Source organism: Cynocephalus volans, chromosome 13 (genome assembly GCF_027409185.1).
Source record: "Cynocephalus volans isolate mCynVol1 chromosome 13, mCynVol1.pri, whole genome shotgun sequence".
NCBI lineage: Eukaryota > Metazoa > Chordata > Mammalia > Dermoptera > Cynocephalidae > Cynocephalus > Cynocephalus volans.
The window spans coordinates 60,978,885-61,005,636 of NC_084472.1; the positions used below are offsets into that span (position 1 = coordinate 60,978,885).

The 26,752-nt window shown below is 30.8% G+C and overlaps 1 protein-coding gene across 1 annotated transcript in view; it reads right to left on the reverse strand.

The window, feature by feature from the left end:
- The window catches only part of CDH19 (cadherin 19), a 54,822-nt gene extending 28,689 nt beyond the window's left edge, over positions 1-26,133 (reverse strand). Inside the window, exons 1-6 of the mRNA XM_063077509.1 lie at positions 25,939-26,133; positions 22,447-22,741; positions 10,140-10,259; positions 6,948-7,112; positions 4,248-4,432; positions 3,453-3,706 (exon numbers count right to left, since the gene is read on the reverse strand). Coding sequence (XP_062933579.1) covers positions 3,453-3,706; positions 4,248-4,432; positions 6,948-7,112; positions 10,140-10,259; positions 22,447-22,741; positions 25,939-26,133 — 1,214 coding nt within the window. The remainder of the gene's footprint in view (positions 1-3,452; positions 3,707-4,247; positions 4,433-6,947; positions 7,113-10,139; positions 10,260-22,446; positions 22,742-25,938) is intronic.
- Positions 26,134-26,752: the final 619 nt, after the last annotated feature.

The following is a 26,752-nucleotide window of genomic DNA, read 5'->3' on the forward strand; positions in this document are numbered from 1 at the left end:
TGGCTAATGTGATAATGCTGAACAGTTTTCAAAATGGTGCATTCGTGTATTTAAGATTTAACTCAGTGGAGATGGGGGAAAAAATGGCTTCGGATTTCAATTAGTGTATGCTAAATCTAAGCACATCACTCATTCCTATATCCAAAAGAAAATTTTAATAGGTGAACAACTTGTTTAAAAAGAAATGGCTAAAAGCCATTTATGAAAAGAAAAGGAGTATAAATAAATGGGAAAGAAATTTAATGACTGTGAACCTTTTCTTTTTCCTTTGAAGCGAAGTAAAACATACCCCAGCCTATACTGACACTGATCTCTTTCCTGCACCAATTGCTCATCTGTGCATTATATTACAATTACTTGAGGGCTGATATAAAAGAAATGTGTGATTTTGTTTCTTGAAAGGAAACAATTGGATAGTATTTGCTTAAAAAATAAATTATTTTTATATAGCAGATGTACCTTTAATTCTTTCAGGAAATCTAAATGATTTCTGTAATCTGAAAGCTTATATATGTGAGTATATATAGATATGCCAAAAGTAAAGTGTTTTAGATCTAACGTACTGTTGGATTATACATGGTATGAAGCCAGGATACAAAATTCCCTCATCAAATGTCTGAAAAATGATCTCAAACTCCACAATGAAAGAAGCCTTTGAAGAACTCAGCATGTCTTATCTGCTTGCAAAAGATTAATAATAAAAATTAAAGAAGAGTAATAAGTAGGGTTGAGTGATGTCTTCTCCTTGCATGTATATTCCTGAAGACTTTGATGAGACATCAATGAGGTTTTCCACAATTACTTAGTGAAAGAAGAGGATATTTTAATCTTGAACTGACAAGTTTCTAAAAATACTATACTAATTTGTAGCTTGGATTAAAATAGAAATTATAGAGAAATAATTTTTAGAAGAGTTTAGTTTTAATTGTACTCAATTTAAAACATTTATAAGGATTTTACTTAAATAAGCACACGTGGTTGCATTTCTCATATGATAGATTTGTTGGCAAAATGAAACAGTATTTTAAGAGCTGCTATTTTGTATTAACTATCTAATTCTGTTTCTATAAAATACCATTTCAAATAAAGCCCATCGAAAGTTTTATAGGAATTTATAGTTTCTAATAGTTTAATAAGCCTCTACTAGAATTAAGAAGAAGAGCCAAGATCACAACAAATAGGTCCAGGTCCCACCAAAAAATTGAAACAGAAATAAAAACCGATGTAGACCTCTAGGAAGAGCGGATAAACAAGAACGTTTCTGTGTAATATTTTGCTTGATTCCTTATAGAATCACCAATTCCTGTCATGTAAATGTTTTTCCCCCACTTCACCTTCACCAGATAAGACCTCCCTGTCATTGACATAAGTTTTAGTTAATTAAATTTTATATATAATTTTATACATATATATCTATGCCTTTCACTTTATTTTTAAAAATTAGACAAACTTCAGAAAATTAATAAATAATATGCTCCATCATCACCTTAGCCAAATTTACCATTTGTAATTTTCCTACCAATATAATTAAAAACATATTTTGAAATAATTTTAGACACAGAGATGTTGCAAAAACAGTAAAAAGTTCTTGATTTAAGAGAAGTCCTTCACTCAGCTTCTCCTAATGTTAAAATCTTATATAAAATCATAGTACTATTATTTTGTGTTCAAACATTTTCTGGATTTGTGCTTTCAAAAAAAAAATTGTAAAAAGAAGAAAAGAAAGAGAAATCTCCTGAAATGTGCTCAAGTGGCTATTTTCACACACATCTGATTTTGTCCTCATGATATATTTTGAACATTTGCTAAATCAAGATGTACCATATGGAAAAAAAACAAGAACAACAACACTTTGTATCATCAGTGACACTAACATATTCATGAAAAGCAATCTTATTTAAAGCCAATTCTAAATGAAAGAACATCTGTCAAATAATCAAAAGATATTCTTTTGATAGGTACTCACAATTTTTTAAAAAAATAATTATTTTCAGTATAAAAGTGAAAATCATTAGCTAAAATATCATTAGGTTGAAAAAGGTAAGTAACTACAAGTGGTAATACTATAAAACTCATAACCTCAATATTTGGTTGTGTACGTCTTCTTTTTCCATATATACCTAGTGTTTTTTTACATGTGGTTGACATACAACTCTTAATTTTGTATTATGCTTTAAATCTACAGCATGTTTTTAATAAGTATTATAAATCATTCATAATTATTTTTTTAATCACCCCATTAAAATTTGTTTCCAACACTTTATTATTACAAATGATAACATATTTACATCTCAGTCATCAAACCATTTTTTAAAAAAATTATGTATTATTTAGTATTCTTCAACAAACAATTAATAAGTTAATAGGTATATTTTTCAAACTAAACAATTTACTGGATTAAAATTATATATACAGACATATATACATATACACATTTATAAAGTTACTAAAATCACTATAACTGAGAATTATACCTACATATTAGAAGGCAGCATTTTTATGAACAGGAATTACAACAGAAAAGTGGAAAAACTCCTTTGTATTAAAAATTTAATAGAGCTCTTTCACTGTACCAGCCATGCCTCCATAGAGCAAAGAAGTCACCAGCATCTCAATCACTACATGAAAATTTATGCAATTCTCTGGACTATGAGTTATGGAAAATAGGTAAGCAAGGGAATGTGATGGAAAGAAATATGTAACAAGTTTTCTATATTTATGTCCAACTGGACTATTACTCAAATATTGAAAAAAAAATCATAACATAGTAACTGAAAATAACAACGATTTGTGTAATTGTAACACAGAAATTTATTCCTAACCCATTGGACTTATATCATTTTGACTTCTTTAGAAGCTTCTGTAGAAGCTATCTCCATTTCCAAAAATCATTTTATTAATTACTATTTAAATGATCCATATTTGGTCATCTTTTCTCAGCTCTGTCTTGGGATAAACAAAGTTTTCTTTTTTCTCACCTCTTACCCCAATCGAGAGTCAATTTATTGAATTTTAGAAGGTGATTGTTTATTTTTTGTACATGCTTGCAATCACCTATTTCACTGCATCTTAACCAACATCGCGGCTCCCTATTTTAACTCATTTGTTTAAGTTGGTGCAAATTAACACATGTATCAATGCTGTACCCCTCAGATATGTACAATTATGTTTCAATTTTTTAAAAAAGAAAAAAAATTAAATTAAAAAATATATTTTTTAAAAAAAGAAATATATAAATAAATGTTACTCATTTATTTCTATGTCAAATTAGTAAACGTCCTAGTAAAGTTATTTAACGTTAAAAAAAAAATCGTTGCAAATTCATTAAGTACCATATAGAGAAATACAGATATAGGTTTACCCTATCCCTGTTTAAATTTGCATAAAATTTTACTTTTAAGCAAATTTGTATTTACTCACATATTAATACAAAGCCGACCTTACAAACTTGCCTGATAGGAGATTTCCTTTGATCTGGGTCTGCAGCAGACACTATGCCTACAAATGATCCTTGTGGGTTTCCTTCAAATATTTCAAATACATAATATGGGAGGAGGAAAACAGGAGGTTCATCGTCATCTTCCACCTGGACCCTAATGACAGTGGCAGAAGCTTCAGCGTGGTATCTCAGGAGCTGGTTATCAACATGGCGGTTTCTAACTTTTGCTTTAAATTTATAGTGGTCCTGGTGCTCAAAATCCACTTTCTACAAAGAAATACAATGCATACAGAAAAAAAGGGCTTCAGTAACCCAAGTATTCCTTTGAAAAAAAATTAAATTAAATGTCAGTTGCTTTTCAGTTAGGTTTTACTTTTTATATACACGAATCCCTCTGAAATTATTGTTAAACGGGTATAACAAATCTATGTTTTATCACTCATATCTATTCTAAAATGTTTTAGGATAATACCTGTATTTTCATTTAGAGTTATATTATACTTTTCTGGGAATAAATGTCTGATGGAATAAAGAATTAACTTACTCGTGTTTAAGATCTTTTCAAAAAATGTGTCCTTTATTTCAAAGTCTTTTTTTAAAAAATTACTCTACATATAGTTCAAGAAGCTCTATAATAACTAACTCTCTCCTTTCTAAACTCCTTTTCTCCCTAAACCATAAATCACAGGCTCTCGTTTTAATTACTTAATGAAGCAAAAAGTAACCAGCTACAGAAAATAATTATACTCATATGTATTTCTGCTTTGATTTTGCACTACTCGAAAGGACATAATTTTAATATATCTACCTTTTTTAGTATAACTATTCCTTCTTGGGTCTCATTATTAGTAATGATATCAAACGTTTGTGAATCATCCCCTTCAATGCTGTAATCCATCTCTGCATTCTCTCCGATGTCATTATCATATGCCATGATTTTTCCTATAGAAGTCCCAGTGGGTGCAGATTCAGAGACAGTCAGGCGGTGTAAACCTTTAAAAACAAAACTCAAGATATTTTGGATAAACGCTTAACATAATAAACTCCCAATAATAGCATCTTTTATTTATGTTTTGTAGGAAAAACTGTACTTACCCTTCTCAGTTACTTGTCCTAAATCTCAATCTCTCTCTCTCTCTCTCTCTCTCTCTCTCTCTCTCTCTCTCTCTCTCTCTCTCTCTCTCTCTCTCTCCGGTATATATATGTACATACTCTCTCTTTATTTTGATTTTAAAATCTGAACATTTCCCTAATGTCCTATTTGAACATCTACCATTTTTCTCTCAAATATATCTTAGGCAGCCCTATCCCTATTATGTATAACTTCAAATTTCTATTCATATATACACCTTCTCAATATTCATGACTTATTTCTTATTGTATCCTTCAATCATCCCAAATTTGATTTAAAAAATTTTTAAATTTTACCCTGATATTTGAGTTACTAATAAATTTAAGAGTAAATTGAAGGTGGGAAAAACTGAATGCAAATAGCTGGGTTCTAAGCATAGAAGTTTAATTTTGAGAACCTGAGTTTGGATTATATTAGCCATAGTGGAAATGAAAATGAAGATGGATCCAAAAGTGTTGGTAAGTGGGTACAGTAGAAAAACCATGTTGGACTCAGAGATAATCTCATTGATTTGGTCATGAGAAAACAATGGCAGATATATTTGAAATACATAGATATAATACAAATCACTGAGCTTTTTTCCTTTATTTTTCAGGAGTAACTTACAAAAAACTGATACAGAACTGTACCATTCATGAATTATTATTTGTAATTTATGCTAAAAAGTAGGAAGTAATCATATATGTCAATATTCATTCTAAAGAATGAAATTTCTTAAAATTAAAAAAAGGAGCCCATATAAAATTATTTTTAATGGCATATTTTGTTCCCTTAGAAACACAGAGTAGGTCACTTTGAAGTTTGTGGTATGAAATTTCACTTTGTTTTTCAAATTGGAATAATATTACTTAAAAGTTACTAATATTTTACTGGGGATTTTTTAAAGTGGAAGTAACAGTTTAACTGTACATACTAATGTGCAAAAATGAAAGAATTGTCTATTTGATTGCACAAACTAAAAATTACTAACCAATTAATCTAGAGAAAGCAGTGACAGTACCATAAACATGAATGCAGATGCTTCGGATGTAAATGTTACAGAGTTTATCTTAACTATCCATCTTCAAAATTAAAAACAACCAAAACATTTTCTTCAATCAACACTTAGTCTGTGAAATTTTTCATACATTCAAAAATCTTGTTTTGAACATAAATCTTCACAAGGCCCTGTTCTAAAAGGATGGGGATATAACAGGCAATAGATATAGGAAGCCGCTGCTGTCAGCTTGTATTCCTGAAGGTGAGGCAGACAGTAAGACACTGTACTAAGGTAGTATTGTGATAGAACGGTTTAAAATTTTTGATAAGGTAGAAAGTATTCACTGTGGATGCGACTTCTGGATAAGAACTGAAGTAAGGGAATGAATATCTGAGGAAACAGAATTTCAGGAAGAAGAAAAGCCAGTCTGGAGCGTTCTGGGAACACTGAGGAGGTCAATTGCCTGGTGGTGGCTTTTCAGCAGGCAAAGAGTAGAACAGACATAGCTGAGGTGCAAGAGGTACAGGACAGGACTGAATGATGGCAGATCATTCAGGAAGATCGGGACCATTTATGTTATACTAAGGGTTCTGACTTTTTCTGTGAGTGAGCTAGTAAGACTTTGAAGTGATGTGATCTGACTTACAGTTTAAGAAGATCACTAAAGCTGCGTAGAAACTAAAGGAGAACAATTGTATAAGTAGAGAGACTAGCTGAGAGCCTGTTGCACTGACACAGACAAAATAAGATGGTGGCATGATCCAAGGTGGTAGGAATGGAGTAGTTGAGGACTGTTCAGATTTTTTTTTTTTAAGGCAGAGACAGTGGGATCTTCAGAAGATTGTATTTTAAGTGTAAGAAAAAGAAAAGAGGAAAAGATAACTTCAATTCCTTTAAACAAAAGCATTTCCTATTATCATGAGGAGTATGTGTATGTGGGTGTGTGTTCACAGAATAATAAAAATCACAAACTATCAGGAATTGTGCAGAATTGATTATTTTAGCAACTAAACCACCAGCAACCACTGATCTGATTATCAATTCAGGCTGTGTGAGAAATTGGAATTAACCTGGATTTGGCCCTGTGTAATCTGAGTTGAATCACTGTAATCTGAGTTGAACCTGTCCCAGATTCTTTAAGAAAATTAATTTGTTTTAAGCCATGAAATCTGTGGCAATTTATTACAGGAGCAATAGAAAACGGACACACTACTCTTTCATTTGTATTTAACTTTTCAAACTAATGAAAATAATTATGCCTTAGAACAATTAACACATTTATTTCATATAATTCTAGTGCTGCTGCAGTACATTTAGAATGAAAACTCTAACATTTGCCTACATTCAACACACTTAGATTTACATTATAATGAAAAGTCAGGATGCTTTCTACTTACTTTCTTTAAATATAGGCTTATTGTCGTTAACATCCGAAAGTTTAACTAATATGCTTGTTGTTCCAGACAGCGCTCCAGGCTGACCAATCTTATCTTTGGCTTGAATAATTACCCAATACTCATCTTGTAGTTCTCTGTCCATTTTAGAAGATATTCTTATTATTCCTTTAAAATTGTAATAAAATTACAATTATTATTTCATTATTAATTCTGGCATCTTCCTAGTTAATTTCTTAAGCATTCCATCATCCAGTCACTCTTTTGATATATGTTGAACCACTACAATGTACCTGACATTGCCCTGAAAAAAACAATAATAAATTAAATACCAGCTCTGTCTGAAGTCCTAGAGAGGTCATCAAAATACCAAGAACACCAGTAGACCTTTAATAAAATACTATGTTATGACAATCCACAGATGGAAAAGAGGAATGTCTTATTTTTACCTCAATCTATTTTCTGCTATCTTCTCTAATATAATATCAGAGTGCTACAACTAACTCTTCCCCCAAACTCTAAAGAAATTAGTTCTTTATGGGTAAATGTGTAAATTACACTACCAAATTTGTGCAAAAAATATTGTACATCTGCAATGTTAAAGTCCACTTAGAGTCATGAGATCTGAAGGAGGCCTGGTTTTTGATCCAATTATTCATCAGGTAAAAATATATACACATATATATGTGTGTGTGTTCATATATTTATATATAAAGCTAGAGAGAGACACATACATTCAAAATCAAGATAGGCCATGATAAATGTTGTAATAAATGCCCACATTCTATAAAATTATTTAGTAAAATTTAAATAACTGCCAATGAAAATAACCTAGGAAAAATTTAAGGCAGGTGCCTTGGAGAGGGCAAAACAATTCTAGTGAGTTTGGAAATACATAAACACAAATATAAGAAAGAGAATGACCAATCCCCAATGTGTCAGTGACAAAGCATTCATTAAAAAGTTGTGATACTTATTTTTTAAAAAAATAATAATTTGAACCATAACGTGAAGGAATTTTAATTGTGGATTAAGGTGTTTCACAAATGTAATCAATTATAAGAATGGGAATAGAAACCATCGACTATATTGACCAGATGCTGCTAGCATCTTCTTATGTGGGACTCAAGGAAGGACTGTGTTTCATACAGACAAAGGGAATAATATTAGAGCTTTTGATAATATGTATCCAAAGCCGTACAGATTAGCCAAGCAGTCGTCCATAGCAATATGGAGCATTTGCTCCCCGTGTACTGGGTCTTCAAATAACTGTGCCTGTTTTACTTTCAACTTTTCTTCTCAGACTTCAGACTGAACAAAAGATTCCTAGATCCTCTTACATTCTCCAAAACTTGGAACTTCAGTTTGCGCTTGTCTTGCTGCCCTTTCTACCTCTCTTCCATCAATGCAGTTAATAGCTTTAGCTAACTTGTCTGATACACTGAAGAAGCCAGTGAAGGTTGGGGGGTGGGGGTGGAAAGAGCGAGAGAACACTTACCTTGGCCATGAAGGGCCTGCATGACCCACCATGTAGCTACTCCCTAGATGCCCCCCTTTCTACTCCTTTCTTCTGTGCTTCTCCACACTGGCATCCAGATCGTCTAAGAGTTTCAACTCTTTTCCATCTCAGGAATTTCTTGTACATTCTTCCTATTACCTGGAGTGCTCTCTAACTCTCTCATCCCTTTGGCCACAGGCTCAGCTCAGCATTCTGGTTTCAGCATCGGCTGCTTTGACCACACAATCTCAACTCATCCTCATTTTCCTTCTATTAAAACTTTTTTGTTTCACTTCATAGTCACGAGTTGAATGTATGTAGGAGGGGGTCCTCAAAAAGCTCATGGGAAGATTCATATTATTTTTTAATTCTATTCTTCCATGAACTTTTTTATGTATCCTCTTATTTAATATTCACATGTTTAATATCTATCTTTAAGTTCCAAGGGAGGAGTCCACATTTATGTATTGTTTTGTTTTTGTTATTATTATTATTTTAAGTATTTCAATGTTGTGCTTCTATTAAACCCAGTAAGTTGTATAACTCCAGGTACATATTCAGCCTTTCCCAACCAGAATTGTGTGAGAAAATTAAAGCCTAATGTCTTAAGCCATCCATTGCCTGTAATAAAATAACTTCTCTGCTGTGCATCCAGAATAATAAAATCTGAATAATGTCCTTGGGAGAATTAAGAATATAGTCACTCAAATCATATTCTTCAGAATCTGATTCTCTCAAGAAACCTTGACTGAGAAAGGCTGAGACATTTACTATTTGCTGAATGAATGAATAAATAAGCGATATTTAAAGATCCAACAAAATACTTTAATTCTTTAAAGTTTTTCATGTTACTAAGCTGGGAATTCTATTTCCCTCTTATTAACAACCATAGAATTTTACTTCTTTTGGCACATCGCACATTGTTGGAAGATTAGAGATTAGTTAGGTACTTTTTTTTTTTTTTTTTTTAACTTCAGAAACTATGAGCTCCTAAGGGCAAGATTCATATGGGTTTAATGTTTGTTTCAAATAAACAGCCAATATTTCCTTAATGAATTTGTGTCACATAATTCTTATGTATTCAATAGATACGTTTAAAAGAAAAGAGAAAATTTGTGTTCTATTTATTTTTGAAAGTATTCAATTGATTCATGAGAAGCAATGACTGAAAAAGATTCAAATACTATATTTATCTAAATCAAAAATAAGTAAAATACAGATACAAAACTTTTCTTTAAGTGAATGCCTTATATCAATCTCATTCTGACCAGGTGTGCAGGTGTATACCATTATGGTTTTGACTTACATTTCCCTGATGACTAAATGAGGTTAAGCATTTTTTATATACTTACAGCCTTTTTGTAAATCATCTTTTGTCAATTGCTCGTAAATGTCTTTTTCTCACATTTTAAAATTTAGTAGTGTCTCTTTTTTTCCTAATTGATGTATAAGAATCCTTACTTATGTCTTATACCTCATACACAAATCATTTGTGATACGGATACGGAAACCCAATTTTATAACTTTAGAAAAATCAGCTAAAAGACTAAAAGTAATTAAATGTTTAGGAGTGATAACCTATTTGTTTATTGAAACATCAGGTCTACTGTAGAACATGTTTCTAAGCCAATCATTTTTGCTGACATTTGCCTACTTTAGAATTTTGTTAAATTGCACTTTGTTTCATATAAAAATACCTGTTGTTGGTTCAACAGAAAAATACGGTTGGCCTTGTAGTAAGCTATAGAGGAGGCGAGCATTATTCTCCGTTGAAGGATCATCAGCATCACTTGCTGTCACCTGGATGACAAATGTTCCTGAAAGAAAATATGCAGTAACTGGAAATTAAGACTGTGATCTCATTCAGTGATGAATTCAGTTCTGTAAAGCACTTTTCCTTCACCAAGCAAAATGATGACATAAAACAAAAACCTAAGTAATATCTTTTTACATAGACAAGAGAATATAACCTTAAACAATATGGCCCTAATTCCCATATGCAATTTAGAATTTTAAACATGTCGATTTATGACAAAATGAAATAAAACTATTAAACAATTCTTTATAACAATTCATTATGAATTTTGTAAATCATAATCTTGCCAAGATGTGTTATTAGTGGAAGAATCACAAGAACTTGGAAAGTCTTTTCATCAAAAATCATACTGTGGCTTGTACCTCAAACAAATTGCAGGACACTGATAAATATTAAGGATTATTGTGATGAGCTTGAGAGAATATCCAGTTGAGAATGGACATAATTATTTGCCCCGTTTATTCCCTTCTGGAATATACCTACTTGCTTTAAAGGATGAAAACAAAGCAAAACAAAATAGCACAAATTGATAAAGTAAACATTCGCATTCAATTTCAGTAATAATCAATAAAATCATGTGAAATAGTTATCTGTATTTTTAAAATTAATGTTCAAATTGTTGAAATATTTCTTTTAAAATATTGCATTTTAAAATTCTGTTTATATAAACATGGAATCAGAATTATGGATCTCGTTGGAAATACACATTTGTTGAAACACCATGCACTGTGTCAATATGTATGGCAATACAAACGGTACAAAATCAATAGCCTCTGTGGTTTTCTTTACAACTAGCATCATCTAATTTTATAAACTGAGACACTCTAATAAGAAACCCTTCTATATTTCACAAATTGTTGAAACTTTTACCATGGTCCTCAATAGTATGTATTCTTTGCTGTTTTTTCTTGGTATTTTTATGATAGTTATTTAACATTTGTTTTAATATTGTACAGCGTATTTTACTGAGGAAGAATTTCTTCTTATTAATATAATTTTAATACATAACTCTTTTACCTGATTCAAAAATCAAGAACAATAAAAGGCATGAAAAGAAAACTCTCCACCTGCCCTTTCCAATATTTACTCAATTCCCCCAAATCCCACAATGTGTAGACATTTATTAGTTTCAGATATTTTAAAAATATATTCTTCTAGCAATTATGAAGCGTCATTCCAACAAAATGGTTCGTAGGGTCCATCAACCCAATCAGATTCTATTGGGAAAGCCTTGTTTTTTTTAAACTACACGTCTGTACACATACCCATTTACTTTTCCCATGTTTCCTCGTATGTCTCTATATCAATTCTTTCCCTAAGGGTTGCCTACCCCTGGCTACTGGAACTATGCTACCTATCTTACCTTCAGGAACCATTGTCAAAACCATAATATTGTTAGTAGTTGACCAAGAGAAATTCTTAGTAATCTAAGTCTTACTAGTTTCTCACCTAATATTATACAAACAACAACCAGGAAGACCAAGAAAATACAGTGGCTCACAGATACCCCACACTTTGCTTATGAAAATACAAGTTATGAAGTTAGAACTTTTTTCAGTCCATTATTTTTTTCTGGAATATTTTAAATTGATGCATCATTTACTTCTAACCAAACCTTACTTCTTCAGTGTCCGAATATGTCATTCCCTTGCTCTCTACTAAATGGATAACCTAACATTGTCTGTTCAAGAGTCACATGAAATAATTTTTCTGTGTGAAAAATCAAAAAAGCCAAACTCTCAGGAAATTTAGTGGATAAAGAAGTAGAAATATCCAGAATGTCTCCCTCATGCGAACTTAACAGAAAATTCAATTTCTGGGGAAATATTTATTATGCCTTCTTATGAGTGTTGTTGCACCTTTGAAATTAAAGTACCAAACCTGTAGAATTGGGGTAATTTTATGTTTCAGGTGTGTTCGATGCTTGATAAGAACCATTAATGGCTACTCAATGATTCACTCTATATTTTGAGGGTATACATATATATTATACACACATACACATACATATATGTATGTGTATGTATATATATATGTATATATATATATATACACACATTTAATTAAGATGGTTAAAATACATGGCAGTATGTTCAAAACTTCCGTGCATGTAGTTTTCCTCAATTTTTATTCATTTCAGAAACATTGGTTGTAAACTTCAACAGGATCTTAGCAATGTTTAATTCTTATATCACCTTAATTATCTTTGTTTTATTTTATTTAGTTGTTTCCCACTTTTTTTTCTGTTTCAGTTATTATTGACGTCACAATTCATTGAATACAAATTAAGCAATTTTAAAAGTTTTTGGATATTCTCTAAAAGTTTTTCTCCTAAAGAAAAAAAAAAAAGCCAACAGAGATAAATAAGCCTGTGTATTTCCCTAATCAGTAATTTAAATTCCGCAAAAATCTTCAATAAATAATCAAGTAACATAAAGAGACACAATAATAAATAAGCATCAAAACAGCCCAGAAATAATAAAAATGACAAGATTATATATATTTATGTTTTCCATGAAGGCTTGTTATTTGTAAAATAAACAGTTTGTACTTTCACCCATAGTTAGGAATTAGTTATATACTCCACCAAAAAATTGACAAAATCACTATGAGGTCAATAACATGTCTTTCAATAGAAATTATCAATTGTCTTGGTTGCTGAGACAAAGTAATGTTTAATATCTACACTAATTTTTATAAGTACCTATGTAATCCTTCCTTTATTTGTCAGTAATGTCAAAGATATGTGATGTTTGCATCATAATGATTACCACCACATGCTATTTTCAATTACAGCAGACTTTCCTTTCCAGCTTAAGTATTTATTTCTTTTATGCACTGATCATTGTTTACTGACAGAATCATTCCTAGGAGGTTAATGAGAAATACAGCTTTCATCTCCTGGTCATCCCAATTCCTAACAACAACCCAATCATCAATGTGAATTGTGGTTGTGTTCTAAAATATTATGAGTGCAATTTAACATAAGAACCATTGTTTATACACACAGGTCTGCATATTTATGGAAAGGTTTTAAAAATTTTATTTCTATAGAAAAATACATTTTGACTTTTTAAACCTAAATCACAAGTAAATATTTGGGTTATATTTATAAGATACTTATAAGAATGACCTATATATTTTTTTTTCAGTAGAAATATATATTTTTACATATATGAGAATAATACATTATTTATAGTCATATAATATTTGTATTCATATATACAAATATATATATATATCTTATACATATATATGGATAGCCTGTGTGTGTGTGTGTGTGTGTGTGTGTGTTTAAATCTTTAAGAGAAATCATCTGGATAAGCATTGAAAGAGATCGTAACTAGGATTCTAAACATTTGCAACTATTATGTCACATAAATAAAGTAATAATTCAATAGAACAATATAAAGTTATAATGGAGTTGAGTTCGTTATACACACACCAGATTGTTCTACCATTAAAAAATAAATCAGTATAATTTGTGGCATTAGTAAAATAAAGAAAAAAATGTTTAAAAAAATCATATTAGACACAAAAAGTACATCTGAAAAAATTCAAATTCTATTCTCATTAAATCTCTTAGAAAATTAGGACTAAAAGTGACTTTCTAATTCTAACAATGGACATTTTTAAACTTTGATGGCAATCATATTTAATTATGAAGTGCTAAACTCTTTCTCTGAAATAACAAAAAGAAAATCATTTTTTCTATCACTGCTATTTTTCAGTATTGTACAGTGCTACGAGGCAATACCATATATTTATGAAGAAATGATATATAGATACATAAATAGATAAATAGATATATAGGTGATGTTGGTAAAGAATAAATAAAACTATAGTAATTATTTGAAGGCCAGAATAGCTTTTCTAGAAAATCAAGCTGAGTTTACATATAAAGTAATTTACCAAAAGTATTAAATTAGTAAATTTAGCAGGACTTAGGATCACAAATTATACACAAATTCTGTTTTTCTTTATATTAGAAATATATATTTATAAAAATATTTAATTGAATGTATGATACATGTGAAAATAAATAAAATATCTAAAAGTCCCTAAATAAAAATTATTGACCTCTACAAAAGAAGTAAAGAGAAACTAAAAATAGGTCAAATAAAATAGTGGGTTTATGAATAAGATGACTAAAAATTTTACAATAACAGATAGATTCATAGTTTAAATGCTATTTCAATAAAAATTCTAGCAGATTGTATAAATGGGTAAAGTATGAAATATGTATGGAAATGCAAAGGGCCAAGCGTGACCAAGACAATTTCAATGAAGAACCCCTGGAGGACTTTCACCAATAGAGGGAAAAAGGATTATGACAAAACTACAGCAATTAAGAAAATAATATTGTACCTGGGGAAACAAAGCTGACAGAACAAACTAGAGATTCAGAAATACAATTACACAAACATGGTGAGCTCATTGATATAAAGGTGGCAGAGCTGAGCACTGGAAAATCTTTTCAATAAATTCTGCAGGGTCAGTTGAATATCTTCATTCATCTATACATCCATTTATCTATCTGTTGATCCAGAATTTGTCACAAAAATCAGTTTAAAATAGATTGTAGATCAAATGTCAAAGGTAAATAATAAAAAGAAGAATATAAAAATTAGAATAATACATTTCTAGAAAAATAGGAAAATATCTGCAAATATCTGCATAACATAAGGAAAAAAAGCCTACATTTTTTAATATGGGCATAGATGTATATATAAATATTCACATAAAATACATATTAATTCCTGGTGTATTTTACGTTTATCTCAGTGCTCAAATCTCCATTTCTACTAAACATATTCATTTGTTACTCTCTCCCAGCCTGGATCAGTCGCTCTTACTCTACTGAATTGGCAATTAGAGCAGCATCTTTAAGGGTGATTACTCAATCAGAGCATGAAGCATGGTCCATGTCATATACTGTACATGATCTAACCTGTTTAGCCTATCTTCATTTATTTGATCAACATTTTATCCTTTTATCAAGACTGACAAAGTTATTTTTACTACATTGATGGATCAAAACTAAATAATTAAATTCTCAGGCTGGCTGCTTTACTCAGTTGGTTAGAAGGTAACATTGTAACACCAAGGACAAGGGTTCAGATCCCCTTACCAACCAGTCACTAAAAAAATATAAAAATTAAAAAATAATAATCTTTAAATTATACTAGAAATAAGATTACTAGTGAAAGAAGACAAAGAATATATATGTACATTAATGAAAAATCTTTGGGGTAGAATATCTGAATATTAAATATATCACCAGAATATTCTTTGCAAGTATTTGCATTATTTAAACACTTTCTTAGTTTAACAACCATTCAGTACCCTTCAGATTTAACCATGTCTTAAAAGACGAGCTCTGTTTATTGCTTTTATGTCTCAGTTACTATTTCTCACACCCCACAGAAAACGATACAAGTACAAAGTATGTGTCTATCAAATTCACTTATTTTAATGTACCTATTAGTATTTTTTTAATAGAAAATCTGGGACAAATGCTTCCAGGAGGAAATGCCAGAACAAATGCAAATAAAGACGGACTGTCCTTGGTAAAGCTGGAGATCTGATCACTCTACCTTATAGCTATGACAATACAAAATGAACAAACATCAGGATTTCACATAAAGGGAAGTTATTTTCACGTTCAGAATGAATATGTGCATATTGAATTGCTCATCCTTAATTCCTGTTATTCTACCTTAAGACACCATGCTGTAATTAGAGTTGGATAGTTGTTGGCAACTCTTGAAAGTTTAAATTGGTGAAATCCTTGAAATCAAATTAGCGAAGAATGCAAACAGTGAAAAAATCCTTCTCTTGGTGACTGAAGGGTCCAAAGGTTCACGTGCGTCTCTGACTGGAATGACTGTTACTTGATCAGAGATGGACATGCTCTATGGAAATGCAAAGAGTCTACTTGAACTCTTCTTGCTGCCTAAAGATCCTCTTAAATCAACTCGTACCTATCCTAACTGAACAAAGATGTAATTAAAATTTTTTCTTAGAATTGTATTTTAATAAGAGTAACTTATTGGTTAACTTATTTCAGTAATAAATATACAGACATAATATTATAATCCTGGGTTCTACTATTACATTGATAGTTGACATTGTTTGGCTATATTTCAATTGAGACTTTTTCATAAATGAAAATTGAAAATATTAGTAATGTCTTTCTAGCTAACTTCTGAATCTTGATAACTTTCAATTGCAAAAACTCTTTTTGAAAATAAGTTTAAAAGGATATTTGACTTTGCACATTTTGTCAGACATACTGTTTCCAGAAACATTTTTATGTAGATGACATACTATGTAAACTTGTACTAAATGCTTAAGGGGAAAATCATATTTTAATAGTCCCTGGAAATTGCATTTGCTGATAAACTTTTTCATTTGTTATGACACAGACAGAAAATTTAAATGAAATAATGGCATATTAATATAAGACAGAATATTTATTGTGTATGTGAAATTGCATACAAATTACATTTCTGTGGCAATGTTCATAAGTGATAAACTGTATAAAACTACATAAAATCTTTGAAGATTGAAAGCATTAATGACAGCATCAATAATAAAATTTTCCAACACATCATATCATACCCATTTGCTATCACTGAGTAAAACCTGATTTAAGAATAGTGTGACTTTGTCAATGTTGATTTATGTGGGTTTAATTATCAACCAGGAGCTTTACAGAGGACTGAATGATTTTCATCCAAATGATAAGTTTAGCATTAGTAACAATACTTTATTGAATGATGTAGTCTCTCATATGTCACATACAATGCTTTATCCTCAAGTGATTATGGGAGGCACCCAAACATAAAAGAGTAATAAATTTTTACACGCAGACTAATTTATCATGTAGACAATTTATTATGTAGACAATAGAAAAGTCAGCAACCTGGGGCAAGGTCATTTCCTAATTAAAGCTTATGCTTCTTATAGAATACCAAAGTAAACACATGCACTATATTTTGTTAGCTGAGATTCAAACTGTAGATTTCAGAATGACTCTTATGTTTTAGTATGCAATATTTTCTTGATTTTAGATTCAGTGGTAAGAAAGTTAACAGGCTTTTCTCAGAATGAATACATAAATTGTGTAACAGAAAAGCTGCTTTACAAGCAGTTTTAGTACGAGTACACTTTGATTAATCTGAAACAATTTTATTGGGGAGATGTTGAGCTGTATAAAGCAACACAAATTAGGTAATATTATTTTGACCTACACTCTGAATCTGTGATTTTGGTAGTTAATGTGAGTCAGATGACCAAGTGATCAAATTAATGATATAAATAATGATTTCTATATGCATTTGCTCACTGAGAACTTATTTCATTAGTACTGGGATTATTATTTATCCACAGGTTCTGACTGACCCATCCTCATTGCATTTATATTTGAGATGCAATTTCTTCACAAACTAGAACCTACAAGTAAAACTCAGGAAACAATATTTTTCCACTTGTCACCTCGATGTGCAAAGTATTCTTCGATTATTTTTGTTTTTCTGTCCACAATCACCTAAAAACTAGGTCATTCTTATTGTTTTGGTATTGTATTTTTGACACATCTACTTTTCATAATCTGAGATAACAATTTAAGGTAAAATATTAAGCTTGTGTTTAAGAAAGCAAACAATAATATATTCAGAAAAATAAGAGCAATCCACGTAGTTTCAATAATTTTGAACTCGTGTTCAAAGAAATAAGATTCATAGAATCTAATTCTCAAATGTAATGCATTTGAAGAAATAGGTATTTTTATTTTTCTGAGAAATAACTAAAATGATCTGAATTTGTTTAATTTTACATTAAATTGAATTTAATCTCTCTTTTTATAATGGCTCTGCATTATGATGTTTTTGTGTCATATTGATGATAAAGATTGTTTAAGTGAAATTTCTGTTTTTCCAAGAAAAAACATGCAAATTAAAATATTTAAAAAATAATTACATAGTTCAGTATAACCTGCATCATTTTAATTTCAAATCTGAAATGCCGTAATGATCTTTCTTAACTGGTAAGTTAAAGAATCTCACTCACAAGTTACCCCCTTTCACCTTTAAAAGCATCCTGGTCTGGGTAATAAAAAAAAAGGTCAACATTGGTGTAAGGAATGTTGAACACTTGCTAATGTTGAAAATGATGTATTCAGTGACTATTGCTATGAAAAATTTGACAGAGGATATTTAATTGGTAAAGCTTCAAAGAGTGGGGGTAGAGAATATATTTACTAGATAATATATATATTTTTTTGCTTTCTATAAGCAGAAAATATAAAAAGCTAAAATTTAAAGTAGTTAAGTTTTAAATTTTTTTATAATGCATACATTATAAATAATGTGCATTAACACTAATGAACATTCCTAATATGTAAACCATAAATATGTATTTTTTATTGTTGTTTTTCACACAATGGAAACTAACTTGTTATAGCATGAGTCACTTCTAGTAGGATTTTGTACTAATTAGCAGAAAATAAATTACCCAGTTCTGCTTTTTAAGATCATGTGAAGGTAAAAGTTAGGTGTTTATAACAAATACTTCTAGGCACAACTATGGATTGGAATTGGCATCATCACCCTAAGGAGACTTAATTGCTAATTAAACAGCATATCAAATCTATTTTAAATGTCCCCCCTTTATTGACATGCTAATGTTTTAGATAAAAACTAACAACAATTATTGAAAGGAAAGATTATTTATTTGATAGGCTATTATTCAGGTACAATTAAAAAGACATAAAATTAATATATAGCTTCTGCACTAGAAAATTTAAGACTGATAAAGCACTATTTAGCAATTATTTGCAGCACGTTTGGTTATCCCCAAACCAGTCTAATCCTTTATGTAGGATTTTTATCTGTCCATACATCTCTTCAATCATTCCAAACCTGAGGTGCTGTTTGGTTTCTTACCTAATAGATCTTATATTTTTGTGTGAAAGAAAGATAATAACTTTGCAAATCCAGAATGACAAATAAAAAATATAATGTTTTATCTCAATTCCACTTGAAAGTTCTAGTTCAAAAGTAATTACATTTCAGATACAAATGCAATCAGTAAAAGCACATCATTACTTATAATTAAATATTTATTTAATAAGCAACAAGTGATTTGTAATTTTCTTGGTTTTCTCTTCTGGTGACATACTGAAACGTAGATTCCTTTCAGGAATCCAAATTAAAATCTAAGTTCAAAATGCAGTTTCAAATATAATAATTGGCAGTTGACACCAATGCAACACAAATAAATATATTTAAGAAAGATAACAAATATTAAAATGTTTGCACTGGTTGCTTTTTAAAGTATAAAATAGATGGGTTCCAAACTCCAAATAGGGAATTTGGAAGCATGGTGAACAGTCAAGAACTTTTTATATGGCAGTGGATATACAAAAATAAAGATGAAGAATTGAGAATATATTTAGAAAAAATAATTCATATTATTTATAAATTAAATATTGAGATTGAGGAAAACAAATAAGTCACATATAATTCTATTAACCGGTTTCTTAAAATCAAAGCCAACAAAAATGCAAGAATGCTTCAGAAGGAAAACATGAGTAAAAAAGTTTGACAGAGGAACAAGAATATTCTTATTTCCATATTAGAGAACATTTCAGATAGCAAATAATCACCACTCTGTTGACCTCTCCCTCTCCATAAAAATGTAAAACCCATGCTCACTGATTTTTGCGTGATTCCATACAAAGCCTTAGCGCTGACTGGCACTCCTGCAGGATGCATTGAATTACACAAATTAACTGGATAATTAATTTGTACATGTACCTTAAATCTCAGTGCACAAAGAAGTGCGTGGTAGATAGATATTGCATAGAGCAAACCATGTTTCATAATCTCTGTGCAGTCACCCACAGAGGCTGCACTGATGCCAGGATGCTGGTACTGAATTGTACACCCGATAATTCCCTTGTCAGCTCACTATCCAACTCTGCAAAATGGCTGCTTTGTACCTTCTCTTATCTATCTGAATTTCTACCCCTTTGCTCTCAATGAATGCCTTTAAATCACACTTCACTGATAAAATAGACACAAACACGTGTAAATTGATTTTTTGTCAGCCAATATGTTAACCTACTTGAATCCATCCCTCTACTACTGCCCTGGAGTCCATGACTCTTTTATTTTTCAAGAATAGTCTTACAGAAAACTTATCCCTTTTATTTTGCTTCAAAAATATTCTTTTCTTGGTTCATTCCCTGTAGCATATAACTGTACTATTAAATTTCCCATCTTAATATACCTATTTTTTTCCCTGTAGCGTAATACCTTTTAAAGTTGGCTAAATTCACTCTCCACTACTCTTCTCCTTCCATTCATGCCATAGAACAGTCTCCAGCATACAGAAGCACAAATTCAACCAAATTGTTCTTATCCAAGGCACCAGGAGCCTTCCCCTTGTCACATCAAAAGTCACTACTCTGTCTTGATTGTTATTCGTCCTTACAGCAGCATTCCACACAACTGAAGGGTCTCTTCCTTTGCAACATCTTATATCTTTCTCTTCTTCCTATATCACTGGTCAATCCCATTCATTCTAATTTGTCAGCCTGCCCTCTTTTGCTTCATGGTCCAGTCAACCTGGATGCTTTTCTCTTCCCTTGCTACTTTCTCTGCCGAGAATATCTCATCTGTGCTCATTCCCCAACTACTTGCTGTAAGTCAATGACTCCTAAGTTGATATATGCAACACTGAGCACAGTGCTAAGAAAATCTTTTCCTAGAACTTGGCATGGCTGGCCTCTTTGTATCAAATGTCACCACCTAAATTGTATTCTGCTTCCTCCAGGCAATTAATCATCATCATACGTGACCCAAACTTAACACTTTCATAAAATACCTTATCAAATATAACCTTATTTGTTTAAAATTAGTTATTTATTTTTTGTATATTATAACAAAATTTCCATACTAGCAATAAGCTACCTTATCTCCTTTACAATTCTATCTCCAGTTTCAAAGAAAGATTTCTAGCTCATGTCAAGACCATAAAACACGTGTGTTAAGGAAGAGGAAAGAGGGAGGGAAAAGGAGAGAGGAGAAAAATGGGGAGCAAGGAGAGGGTGGAAGAGGGGGGAGAAGGAGAAAGAGAGGGGAAAGAAGAACTGCTTCCTTGCCTAGCTACCAAAATAGAATAATTAAGTGTTATTTATGTCTAATGGTAATTGTCTTGATGCATATTACATAGCTAAATTTGTTCATGTTTTAGTTAAATACCTATGTTCTGAAAATGTAGAATAGCATTTTAAAATTTCTACCTGAATGTTCAAGAATAAAGAATTTTTTTTAAATGATGGAATGCATATTTTTAGAATCATTGGCTAAAAAATCAAATATTTAGGAAAAGCAGTTTTAAAGCACATTAGCACAGTTTAAAATAACCATTGTTGAATCACATTTGCTTGTTGCAGTTAAGCACATTTTTGAATTAAATTATGCTATATATTCTGCTATTAAAATTTTTTTGAGTGAATGAATGAGAGAAGAAATTTTGCAAAACCATAATTTTTTCCCCTTTACTGGAAAGACATTTTTGATTTCAAAAAGAGTCAATTATTATATCTTCTAGAAATCACTGTCTTCTACATGTATTATATTTAACACATTAATAACAATAGCCAGGTTTTGGAAAGGAATTTGATATGAATACAACCCACAGAGGTTTTCAACCACTTTGTTCTTTCTGGTCTTCATTTTCTGTAGTATTGACGCATTTAGTAGTTTTTGTCTTATCAATTGGCTTTTGCTATTTTTATATGCATTATCTTGAAAGATTATCTAATTTGCTTTCTTTTGAGATACAAAAGCATATTTTGTTTTGGAAAATAAATCCTTATATTTAGGATACCAGTAAGTGAATAAGCTAAATAATTTTGTGAATTGCTCAAATAAACATGTCTAACTTTTTTTTCTATTGCTTTAAAGATGGAAATGACATTTTAATTACATAAATAATGTATTAATGTATATTTCTATTTTTTACAAAATTTTAATGCATACTCTAATCTTTCAAATATTTATGTGTTAGTAGAAGGAAGAATAGCATTTTAAATAATCTACTTCCAAAATATATGTGCAAAATTTTAAACCTGTTTTTATTGTTAATATATCTTTCAGTAAATTAATATACAATACCTTCTGGAGACATCTCTGGTACAATGGCCTCATAAGGTTCGTCTAGGAATTTTGGTTCATTGTCATTGATATCCAAAACTTTGATGACGAACTCAGAATCAGGTTCAATAGCCCTTCCAGTAGTCATGTCTATGACCCGGGCTCTTAGAGTGTAGAGGGATTGCTCTTCTCTATCAAGCTTCTGTATAGCATATACATCACCCGTTCTTTCATTCACTTTAAAAATACTTCCAGCTCCATCTCCCCCAAGTTCATACTGAAAAAAGTTGTTTCCATTGTCTAAATCAGATCTTATCTGCAAAGAGGTACAATTTAGTTTCCAGACGTAGTGAAATGGACAAATCAATTTTAATGATTTTACTTACACATGCCTTATTTCTCAAGAGAATGAGTCTACATAATTCCCATATTATATTAAATGAGGGAAAATATTAATTTCAAAATTAAAATATATCACTAGGCAGAGAAACAGTCTGAATTTTCCATGTAAAAATCTATGCAAATTTTATTATTCTAAATAGATGATTCTAATTAGAGACTCTAATAATTGAAAAACAAAGCTTCTTTTATCAATTATGTACAACATAGTTGGTTCACATTTGTTTTATGATAACATTCTTAGTCACTAAAACCATACTCTCAAATATTCATGTTAGCTTGAGGCCTAGAGACAGATAGGAAGGTAAAAATCTAGATTTGTTTAAACAGTGATGTTCTGTCCTTTGGCTGAAAATACATAAAAAACATGGAAATAGTAAAAAGAAAATTAGGGAGCATAATGAGAAGACAACAATTTCAACTATTATTTCAACTTCAATATTGGATATTTATTTTATGCCCAAAATCCACAAATTGCTTTGTATTCATTATCTCACATAGTCCTTACAACAACTTTATGAGATTGCTAGTACTCATGTAATCAATTAATTCCATACAGAGGGAAAGTGAGACTGAAAATTTTAAGAACCTTCCCAGAATCATATGATTTTTGTATGGATTTATGTTTTAGACCACAGGCCTATCTAATCCCAAATCCTCCCCTAATAACATCTATGTAACAAGGCTGTGCCCCCTAAATTTTAACCAGAAGCTATAAATCTTTCTTCCCAATATATTCTACTTAATTCTCATATATATGTTTTCTTCCTGTGCCATCATTCTTTTCATAATTAAAAAGCAAAGTAAATTTGTTCATTACTCATAGTGTTGACTAATTATTTTAGAATTTTGAATTTATATGAGAAAATCAAGTTTCATTTTAATATACTTAAATTGTTCACATGATTTTTCATATCTAAATTATTTTTACACAGAGAAGAAGCATGCCATGATACATTAACTATTGTGCATTCCTGTTTTTTGATTCTCTGCTTATGAATATGCTCTTCTTCAAAGTAAAAGCTTTTCGGAAAATTTACAAAGTTAATCATGAAATACAATTCTAAACAAATTAACAACTTTTCTGATGGCCAAGTTACAATTTATTATTCTGGACTAATTAGTAAATTTTTCTATGTGATTGTGGAGAAAGTCTGAAGATACTTAAGACAATTAATTTAGCATTAAGACAACTAATTTAGCATTAACGTGTTGAATACCAGTGCTGTGTAATAAAGGAAAAAAATTGAGAAAAATAACATCCAGATTGACTTTCTGGCTATAGCTGTTTTAATTTGATACTCCTTAATTACTCATAAAATTAAAAGTAATTCTCTATGCCATAATGTTGACATAAAAATTTAGTAATGAGTAAATGCATTCCAAGTATATTAACAATGAAATTTTCAAGTATCAGTGAGCTTGCTGTTTTTAAGGACCCAGATTTAAGAAAGAAAGAAAATTTATTTGAACACCTGTCTCTTAGGATCATGAAATGTATATGTTAAACACATTTCAATCTCATGGACTCTAATATTATAAAATTTTTTATACTTCTATTCGAAGAATATTTTCTCAATTAGGCAACTATTATCAATTTAACAAACCAGTATCACTTTAAATTTTTCCTTAATTGCACTTCTCAATCATAATCTCTTTATAAATGGATCAAAAACAGGGTTGTCTTGAATATATCAGCTACATTTTATCTTTACTAGCTCTTTAATTACAAGCACCTAAACATCTATTATTGTTCTCCTTTAAACCAATTATCTGTAGGTTATTTAAGCCTAATGAGGTTGTTCTGAGGGAAGGCATCTGTTAGAGTATTTTCATAAATATTTTTATAGAATGAAAAAATATACAAAACTAATCACTACGTGAAATGAGCTAACAGGAGATTTGTGCAAGGCTCAGAAACAAACTAGAGAATAAGTGACAACCACAGAAGCAGTCTTTGTTCCATCACACTGATGCACTTCCCTGAAGCACCTTATTTACTAAAAGTCCCCAGCTGATGTTAGCCTGTCAGCCTGTTCAGTGACAGGAGAGCATATGGTGCTTTGTGGAGTTCACTGTGAACATAGCTAAAGAGACTCATACTAAGCTAGCAGACAGTTAACTAGAGGACCTCATTTACGCATCCATGTATATGATGTTTTAACCTGCACTAATCTTCAAAAATAAAAAGGGATGGGAAATATTACTTTCAGCAGGTGTGCACATACACACACACCCTATAAGTGTTTTAAAATCTTTGCCTAAAATCCTAATCTAAGCCTTTGGTCAAGTGTTCTCATATACATTTGGCAGGCAGGTGAACCTCCATAGAAACCAGACACCGTGCTAACACTGCAGCTTTCCTGAACGGGCTAGCAAGAGAGAGTTAATGAATTTTGAGTGCTTCACCCTTTGGGCCAATTAAATTTTAGCGCCAGTTAATTAGCGGTTAAACTTACTTCATTTCATTCATCTGGAAAAAGAGCCTTATGAAAAAGGACATGATATTGTAATTACCTCTGTTTAAAGAAAACCAAATAATAATAAAAACCAAAAACAAATAGGAGAGGTTCTGTCTCGTTAAGAAAATTTTCTTAAAATATATTCTTCAAAGAAAGTAAAAATAATTATTCTTTTTACTTCAACTTCACTAATCAAATGAAGTGTGTAGGTTCCTGAAGCTACTTAACTGTAAAAGGATATGTTATTAATCTGCTTCATTAAAAATGAATGAGGGGTAAATCAACAACTACTTAGCAGAACAGAAAATCAGGCTAAATACTGTTGGCAAGTTACATTTGTCTTCGTGTGGCTGCTTTGATCCATTACCAAAAATAACGCCATCAGGTTTACAGATGTTGATAAATGAGGGCTGCATTTTCATATGAGCGACTAAACTGAAATTGGAAAACCAGAGCTGTCCCTCTTCCTCAAGTTCTTAGCGGATGTTTTAGGTGCTTGCAAATCTGAAACAATTAATTATGCTGGTGTTTGAGGCTTTCTCATGGTTCTGCGGAAAAAATGTAGAACTTATCAAACACCCAAACTTCCCCAACTTGTTTATTTAGACTGGTTACAAGGCTATTTACTATAACACATTTAGACAATAAGTACCCGGCCAATGTGAACACTTTTCTCATTCAATTCCTCTGGTACAAAAAAATGGTTCCACAGCCAGACACGCTTCACTCTCAAATGAGATCCCACTGGCTGCTTAACATTTTCTGTCTTAGAGTTTTCTGTTGCTGTGAGGCAAGGCCATAGGAGATCAATTCCCATCATAAAAGGTAGCAATGAGCAACAATTCATTCTGGTGTTTCTTTTGATTCCAACTGTTATTCTTCAGAGTAGAGATGTTGCAAACAAAAATCTTGTGTTTCTTTATAATCTTTTTTACTTGTAAGTATCTTTTATATTCCTAAAGCACAAAAAACAAAACAAAATTTGACATTTTAAAAATAACATTTTTCTCACAGGTTACTGGAGACAGATTACAACTTTTGCATTTGACAAAATGGAATAAAAATATACATTTAATTTATCTTCCAATTAAATTTGTTAATTACATTTTGTAGCTCAGCAATAATTTGATTGGAATAATTATAAATTTCAGCTTAGGCACCACCCATTTTAAACTGCCATAAATCTGCCTGAAGGTTGAAAACTTGCTCTGGGAATATCTTTGATTGACAGCTGACATAGACATAGATTTTTTTTTTCAATTTAACTTGCTTACTTTCTCCTTTCTACATCAATAAAAGTCAAAACTATCTCGTTAAAGCAACAGTCAAGCCAGAAGAACAAAAAATAGTAATATATATCTCATCTTTTCATTCAATAGAAATAAGCTTTCTCGTTCCATTCCCCAAATTAAGATTTTTATATAGTTGATTCAATAAACTAAAGGACAATTCTCCTTAAACCTTGG